General features: G+C 35.8%; 2 protein-coding genes across 2 annotated transcripts; one reads left to right on the forward strand and one right to left on the reverse strand.

The window, feature by feature from the left end:
- Positions 1-1,440: 1,440 nt before the first annotated feature.
- On the reverse strand, positions 1,441-4,128 carry LOC102664031 (U-box domain-containing protein 15-like). The gene is made up of 4 exons (XM_006588153.1): positions 4,091-4,128; positions 3,778-4,005; positions 3,612-3,659; positions 1,441-2,245 (listed from the first exon to the last, which is right to left on the reverse strand). Exons 1-4 carry the CDS (start codon positions 4,126-4,128, stop codon positions 1,441-1,443), a joined length of 1,119 nt encoding a protein of 372 aa, XP_006588216.1.
- Positions 4,129-7,738: 3,610 nt separating this feature from the next.
- Positions 7,739-8,218, forward strand: LOC102664157 (uncharacterized). The gene has a single exon (XM_006588154.1). It carries the CDS (start codon positions 7,739-7,741, stop codon positions 8,216-8,218), a length of 480 nt encoding a protein of 159 aa, XP_006588217.1.
- Positions 8,219-8,459: the final 241 nt, after the last annotated feature.

Genomic DNA, 8,459 nt, shown 5'->3' on the forward strand with positions numbered 1-8,459 from the left:
TACTGTCTATATCACAAGTTATAGGTGTTTGCAGTTTGCTCACCCTAGTTGTTACTTAACTTCCATTTTTAAAGGAATTAGTAGAAATACTTGGCTTCATGGAAGCCTTAAGGGATTACTAACTAGGACTTACATTAAACAAGAAATCAAATATGTGTGCCAAGGTAAAGTACATTTATCATGGGCCACAAGATTCCATACTTACTTAGAAGGAAAAAGTACATTTACAGGGAAGGGCAAGCTTAAAATGATGAAGTACAAAGATATTTCCAAAATAATCACTCTCATTATGAGTTTGAGTTCCATGTTGAGAAATGCCATCATAATTTCCCTCCTTTGTGAACTCAAAATAGGCACTAATGCAGAAGTGTAAAATAACAGCGCTATAAATTTTTAGCGTGGAAAATCTTCTCGGTGTGTGTAAGGAAAAATCATGGGACTTGAAGGCCTCTTAAATATCCACTATAATAATAATTGGAATACAAAATACAATGTATCTTCAATTTGTGGAAACAACTCTCACAAATTGGCTCACTATTTTTCTCTCTTAGAACACTCTCTAAGGATCTCTTTATTTTTCTCACATACTTTGTCTCAGATGTGAGGCTTGCTTCTTGCTTGTGCTACCAATGCTCTTCACTTCCTCTATTTATAGAAGAGATTCACCTTGATACAACTTGCTTTAACATATACTATTTGAACATTTATATAATTTCTTATTGAATGAAAGGATATAGTCAAGGAGGGCATTTTCTTCCTGCAGCTTTTCTTAATGGCATTGTCTTAATAATTTATTTGATGAAAATATTATAGTTGATTAAATGAGATGAATTCATGTGAACATAATCAACCTGATGGTTGATACACACCTTTGAATGGTAAACGTTGCTTCAATTGCTTACTCTATGGGACATTTTCTCTCAAATGGTCACATCTCTCCCTTCGCTATGACTTACAGACTTAGGAGAAGGTTGATTTCGTAGTCCCTGAAAATGTTTTTCTTGGTATGGATAATAACCCAAGTTTTATTGCTAATAATATAGTTGTTGTGGATAGTGGACCCAACAAATCAATTGTTGTAATTGACATGTAAATAGTGAAATGGAACAGGAGCAAATCGTTGCATTCAGCCACCCCACCATCACCAGGTTATAAATTGGTTTCACTTTAATTTCAAGGAAGATAACCTGATTCATTGTGAATGTATTTGAGTAGGTGAAATTCAGATAGTGGCTTAAATTTTCTCTTAGTGCTTTGAATAATGTTAGTTGGGCAGTCAATCAAAACAATATTATAGTTTGGCACTGTAGCAAATCAATTTTTCGTACTAGTAAGTGAAGACTCTAAACTAATAATAGAAAAATACAATAACAAATAAAAATTGCTTAAATAATGTTGCCACCAAATGCTTCAACAGTTCTGAATCTTTCTTTCACAACATCATGAGTTTTCTTTCATGCTTTTCAAATTTTCTGGATTACATTCTCCCCATGTACTCCCTTCTCTCATGAACTCAACAAGGGTTTCAATGAAACTAATTTGTCCAATCTCTTCTCTTGCTTCTGAATTTGATATAAGGAGTAACAAAATGGAGGGAGCCTCATCTATCATTCTCAAGTTTGGGTCCTTCAGCAATTGAAGCAATGGTGCGATAATGCCAGCTCTAATATGCAGTACTTTAGTTGCATGGTTGATAGATAAGTTAAAAATAGCTGTCACAACATCTTTCTTCCTTGTAATTGTTCTATTCCTTAACAAATCCACCAAAGGTGGGAACCCATTTGATTGACCAACAATATCTTTAATCTCATCAAGCATTAACAAGCTCAATAAAGCTACGGCTGAGTTCTCCTTAGCCACATAACTACCATTCTCCAAAACTTCTATGATAGTTGGAATGACACCTTTTGTGGATATAAGACTCTTGTTACCCTCATCAATTGATAAATTCAAAAGTGTTGTCACTGCATGTTCTTGTATTTTTGAATCTGGATAGCACAAGAGTTGCACTAGTGGTGGTATTCCTCCATGTTCAGCAACGAAAACCCTATTCTCCTGAATTTCCTTTGATAGCATATGTATCTTCTCCATTGCTATTGTCTGCTCTTCTAAATGAATAGATGATAGGCTTTCAACCAAAGCTGGAATTTCCTCTTTGCTATCTATAGGATAGGTTTCTTGATGTGAAGAATTGTATTTTTTAGGAAGTTTGAAGTTGTTGTTGTCACACCATTCTTCAATCAAGCTGTTCAAGGCACAATTTGGTGCCAATTACAAGTGTTCCAAAGGTTGCTTGGTCTTTGGGCATGTATTATGGTTGGATTGGAACCACTTGTTTATGCTTTCCCTTTCATATGTCTATGATAATAACAAGAAAACAAGTTTGGTGCTGTCATATATAGAAAAAAAAGCATCAGATTTCTTCATTGAACTTCATCTACCAAACATTAGCTGTTAAAACAACATGCATGATGCCTTTTCAACTAAGTCCTTGTTTGGTTAAGTTTATTTTGAAGTAATATATATTCAAACATTAGTGTTCTTAAGTTTGGGTTTAGCCTAACTCAGCCAAGAAAGTTGGCTTGTGAGGTGAGGATTGTCCAAGCCTTAAGTAGTTGTACTAGCAATATATGTAATGATGTGCCATAAGATATTGTTTAATTTCTGTCGAGAAGAGTGTTAACATTATTTAAAAACTCTTTGTAAGGAATGATACAATTAGATGAAAGGAAAGAAAATACAGATAACTGACATTTTTTTTTATTGAAGAGCAAATGGAAAGGAAAAAAGGAGATAAAAATTGACTTTTAGAAATAAAACTCCTTTTTCTTTTCTTTTTTAAATTTAAATCTCAGAAGTTTTCCTTTTTCACTCACAAAAAATTATGCTCAAAGCTCTTCGTATAGAATGTTATTTTTTTTTACGACAATTATCTTTATCCATAAAATTTATCGATCATTTAACTTATCATCACAATCAGGTATGCCAAGAAACTTTTGTAGCATTCTAGTGACAAGCAACAAAATAGGCAGCACTTGATTTTCCTCAGAACTGTTCCTTCATCTTAGTGCACTTGCTTGCAATTTTTTTTATACCAAAAGCAGCATGTGCTTTTAGGAACTGGATTTGGTGCTATCATTGTTTTCCCCATGCTAGCTATCAGCATATTGTATTTTAAGTTTGGTTTATAGAGATAAAATGAGTAGTTTGATTTTCATTCAACGGTTTCAAGTTAGTGAAGTTACTGAATGTGTAAATAGCATGGAAAAACCAATTGTGGGAATCCGGATCCTTGCTTTTAAGGCCTATGTTTAAACTACCTAGATTCAATTTTTGAAAAATGAATGAATAATTTGAGAAATATGACTAGCTTGCCATGGTAGGAGTAACATAGTAAGTTAAACAATCATAAATGCAATCTTAGCAGAAGATATAGCAATGGAAAGTGACTAATCAAGATACATAAATAAATATTTATCAATCAGATGAGTGACTTGATTAACTGCTTACCATTAATGTTATCCTGCAAATCTAACATGTTGGACATTCTCCCTTTACACTGCATGTAGTCAGTGCTAGGGAAACTGGGAAACCAAAATTGTGTCAGGAACCTGATCAATAAATGCCCACCAAATTTGGCATTCCAGTTCCTCATAAATCTGGTATGCATTTCATCATTGAAGTAAAAAATGCAAACCACTTTAACAACTTTTTTGTACATAATGCGTTGGTGTGATTAAGATGACTGAGCAAGTGTTAAATCAGAATTTGACTAACACTGAACCAGACTGATCAATGTCAAGCTCTTCAAATAACCCAATAGTTCCATCCATATCAAAATCTTGTGCCTTCAAATCTAAATTGGTTACTTTACTTTGCAATGCAGAGAAAAAGCTGAGCCAAACAAATAGTACCTGCCAATATCCAACACACCATAAATAGTCTCCTTGCTTGAGTAGTTGAGAACCTTCTGTCAACATACCCCAGTTACCAAGAAAAGTATCCCTGTAATAATGAGAATCAAAAGAAGTAAAGAGGCTGGCTAGAAAAAAAAATAAATAAAAAAGAGTCTCGTTTTATTGATCTAAACCTCTTCAAAATTTCAGTTGGACCAACTTTTTGGTCCATGTGCATAATAACTTAAACCGGTTCCTGTTTCTAAATCAAGTAATTAATCTCACTTGCTTAGGCCAGGATAAGTCCAACCAATGCCATTGCAGGGAAAACAAAAGCACAGGTGTTAATATCGAAATGTAAGGTATGAGGGACTTGAGTCTAACAATGGAAGTATGAGATTCTACTCATTCTAGTGAAGGCTTTAGACTATTCAAGTACAACAACTAAATTTTGTGGTTCAGTTCTCCCAATCAATTGGTATCAGAGCCTTTTTTTTTTGTTTCTCGACGGTAAACAAATGGTATGGGTGGTGATACCTTTTGAAAGTCCTTAACATGAACAACATGGAACTTAGATCAGTTTAACTTCTTATGATCTGAAATATGAATTATTTTAAATTCCATCTACTGTTGTATGGCTGGGAATTATTTCTGCTGTAAGTTATGAGTTGCGACTATGAACTTGGTTGGTTTTATTGCAATATGTTGTTCTTCTTTTAAACTCTAATGCTAACAAGTTAATATCATTTAATACCTATTTGTATTTGTGTCTTCACATATGTTCCACTAATTCATTTCTTTTTAGTGAGAGTGATTTTTGTAAATTGTATTTTGTTAATGGTCTTTTTTTGTTTTTTGTTTTACTAGCCATGTTGAGCTGAGGCAAACATTAATGTCAGTAAGTGCAAACTGCCACTTGATAGAGCATTTGTTTTTTTTAGTCTTCTAAAATAGGTAACTCACTTTGTCAGCTATATTTTACTTTGTAGGTTTTTTCATATCTCTACTTATCTATTTTTTATTATCAGGTATTAGCATCAGCTTGAAAGCGCAAACCTATTTTGAGCTACCACACAATTGTCCTCATCTAACTTCTTTATCCCTTAGAGGGTTTAAGCTACATGATTGCAGATGAGATATCTGGTTAATGTATGTTTTCATGAAAGTATCAATTTTCAATGTACTATTTGAAGTTCTTATTTTGAACATATTTTGCCTTGTGCAGTGTCCATCCATTGGAGCTTTTGATTAACTATGACAATCTCTTGTTAATAGAGAGAATTTCCTTTTATTATTTTTATTCATTACAAGATACATGTTTTGGTCAATATGTAGTGTTCAATCTTGGCAATTTTAACTTCTAAATGTTGCGTCAAATTTACAAATGTCAATGGGACGAGCTGATGTGGAGCCATTTTTGAGCGCCTGTAAGTTTAAAAACTGGTTTTGGAGACAAACTGGTATGAATTTCAACATACTTATGTACTTCACTAGTCAGTATTACATACTGTTCTTGTTTACTACTTGTTAGTCATCATCTACGATTAACTTTTGTATAGAAACATTTTCCAAAATGTATATATTTTCTCCAATTTATGGTTCTTTTTGTAGGATTGTAAATATTTTCTTGTTTAGTTTTATCTTTGCTCAGTAGAGGCTCTCCGCATGGAATTAATATAAATTTCACTTCATTTTCAGGTAAAAAGGAGAAAAATTGGAAGGTGTAGTAGCTGGTGTCTCGCTAAGCTTGGCCAATGCGCTTAGCGGGTATCATCCGCTAAGCGAGACATCAGCCCGCTTAGTGAGTAAGAGGAATCTTGAAGGGAATCTGTCATGTAAGTACGCGCTCAGCGCGCCATCAGCTCGCCCAGCGAGTCATCTGTCTCTTTTGGTGTTTAGCAGGGGAACTTCTTTCCATTTGGGAAGTCTAGTTCAGTTGTAGGCATTAATTCTTTATTCTTTAATTATTTGTTTTTGTGAATATTTAGTTAGTGCAGAATTTGTTTTTTCTCTTGAATTGGTTAACCACTATTCTTGCTAGTGTTTTGTATGCACCGTAGATCTTCTGCAGGTGATTTAGTTTATTTGGACTTGAAGATTGAAGCTACTTGCAGAAGAAACAACGCATAAAGGAAAAGAAAAATCTTGCAAGAAAGTGCAGTACCTATTCTAGAGGAGCCTTGTTCATCAGAATCATCTTCTATTTTCCCACAACAAAAGGAATCTCACATAGGTGCATCTGAAGCTCATAGGATGGCTGAAGATCAACCTCACAGAGTGACTCTTGAGGACTACTCAAGCTCTACTGTGTCATAATTCTTTACAAGTATTGCGCGGCCAGAGGTGCAGGTACACAACATCACACACGCACATTCTTTAATTCAGCTGATTCAAGGGAATTTATTTCATGGTCTACCCAACGAGGATCCATATGCACATTTGACAACATATATTGAGATATGCAATACTGTCAAAATTGCCGGTGTGCCAGAAGATGCGATTAGGCTGAGCTTGTTTTCATTTTCACTATCCGAAGAAGCCAAGAGATGGCTACACTCATTCAAGGGCAACAGTTTGAAGACTTGGGATGAGGTTGTTGAAATTTTTTTGAAAAAGTATTTTCCTAAGTCAAAAACTGCAGAGGGAAAGGCTGCTATTTCTTCATTCCACCAGTTTCCCGATAAGTCATTAAGTGAAGCGTTGGAACGATTCCGTAGCTTGCTGCGGAAAACTCCAACCCACATATTCTTTGAGCCTATCTAGCTTAATATCTTCATTGATGGGCTAAGGCCACAATCAAAGCAGTTACTTGACACTTCTGCTGGGGGAAAAATTAAATTGAAGACCCCAGAAGAGGCAATGGAATTGATTGAAAATATGGCTGCTAGTGATCACGCTATCTTGCGTGACATGACACACATTCCCACCAAGAGAAGTTTGTTAGAGCTTTCATCACAGAACGCTTTGTTGGCACAGAACAAGTTGTTGTCTAAGCAACTTGAGACCTTAATAGAGACATTAAGTAAGTTGCCAACTCAATTAAATGCTAGTCAATCTTTACCTTATTTTGTTTTGCAGGTTGCACTATTTATGGTGGAGCTCATGAATCTGGCTGTTGTATTCCTACTCAAGACACAACACATGAAGTTAATTACATGGGAAACCAGCCAAGACAAAATTTTAATGCAGGTGGATACTCAGGATTTCACGGCCAGAATTACAACCAGCAACAAGGACAGTGGAGAACTCACCCTAGTAATCAATTCAACAAAGATCAGGGTGGACCATCCAATAGGCCACCACAGCAAGGGCCTAATCTCTATGAGAGGATGACAAAGCTGGAAAAGACTCTCGCTCAATTCATGCAGGTTTCTATGTCAAATCACAAGAGCACAGAGTCGGCCATCAAGAATCTTGAGATCTAGGTGGGATAGTTGGCCAAGCAATTGGTGGACAAGCCTTCAAGCAGTTTTGGAGCTAATATAGAAAAAAAATCCGAAAGAGGAGTGTAGGTTGTCATGACCAGGGGTAGAAGAGCCATTATTGCTGAAGATGAAGGGAGGTTGGTTGCTAAACACCAAGATGTAGTTGTTGAAGAAGAGAAAGAAGAAGAGAAGGAAGAGGAAGATGACCAATTGATGAAGGGACCAATAATTGTTGAAAAGACAGAAATAAATAAAGAAAAACAAAAACAAAAAAAATGAAAAAAATGAAAAAATGAAAAAGAAAAAGAGAGTGAGAGAGAAGAGGAGAAGAAGAGTAAGAGTGAGCGTGCTAGGGAGAAGAAAAATGAGGCATCTCTAGTTGAAGGGAGAGAGATGCCATATCCATTGGTACCTTCGATGAAGGACAAAGAAAGACATCTAGCTCGGTTTCTTGACATCTTCAAGAAATTGGAGATTACTATGCCCTTCGGAGAGGCTTTACAGCAGATGTTGCTCTACTCTAAATTCTTGAAGGACATGCTAACTTGGAAGAGCAAGTATATACATAGTGACACCATTGTTGTGGAAGGAAATTTTAGCGCAATGATTCAATGCATCCTTCTACCCAAGCACAAGGATCCCAGAAGTGTCACCATTCCTTGCTCTATCGGTGTAGTTTCTGTTGGTAAGGCTCTTATTGATTTAGGAGCCAGCATTAATTTAATGTCGCTCTCTATGTGCTGGAGGATAGGAGAGCTGGAAATAATGCTAAGAAGAATGATGCTGCAGTTAGCAGACTGCTCCATCACCAGGTCGTATGGAGTTATAAAGGATGTTTTGGTCCGAGTTAAGAACTTCACTTTCCTAGCTGATTTTGTTGTCATGGACATTGAATAAGATGCTGAGATCCCCTTGATCCTGGGACATCTATTCATGTTAACTGCAAGCTGCATTGTGGACATTGGAAAGTGGAAGTTAGAGATGGGCATTGAAGATCAAAAGATCAGTTTTGATCTATTTGATGAAGAAAAGCAATTGTTGGACCAGAATGTTTGTTTGCAGGTGAAGGAGTTTGCTGAAGAGGTTCTGAAGGTAGGAACCAAGTTTGACCCAGACCCTTGAAGAACTATGCATCAAG

Source organism: Glycine max, chromosome 9, assembly GCF_000004515.6.
Source record: "Glycine max cultivar Williams 82 chromosome 9, Glycine_max_v4.0, whole genome shotgun sequence".
Taxonomy (NCBI): Eukaryota; Viridiplantae; Streptophyta; class Magnoliopsida; order Fabales; family Fabaceae; genus Glycine; species Glycine max.

What these genes read in the sequence shown, in the direction of transcription:
- LOC102664031 (XM_006588153.1), bottom strand. Translation starts at nt 4,128, where the DNA reads ATGGACCAAAAAGTTGGTCCAACTGAAATTTTGAAGAG. An exon ending in CCAACTGAAATTTTGAAGAG is followed by an intron (nt 4,006 to 4,090) that starts GTTTAGATCAAT and finishes TCATTATTACAG; the next exon opens with GGATACTTTTCTTGGTAACT. An exon ending in ATTGATCAGTCTGGTTCAGT is followed by an intron (nt 3,660 to 3,777) that starts GTTAGTCAAATT and finishes AATGCATACCAG; the next exon opens with ATTTATGAGGAACTGGAATG.
- LOC102664157 (XM_006588154.1), top strand. Translation starts at nt 7,739, where the DNA reads ATGAAGGACAAAGAAAGACATCTAGCTCGGTTTCTTGACATCTTCAAG.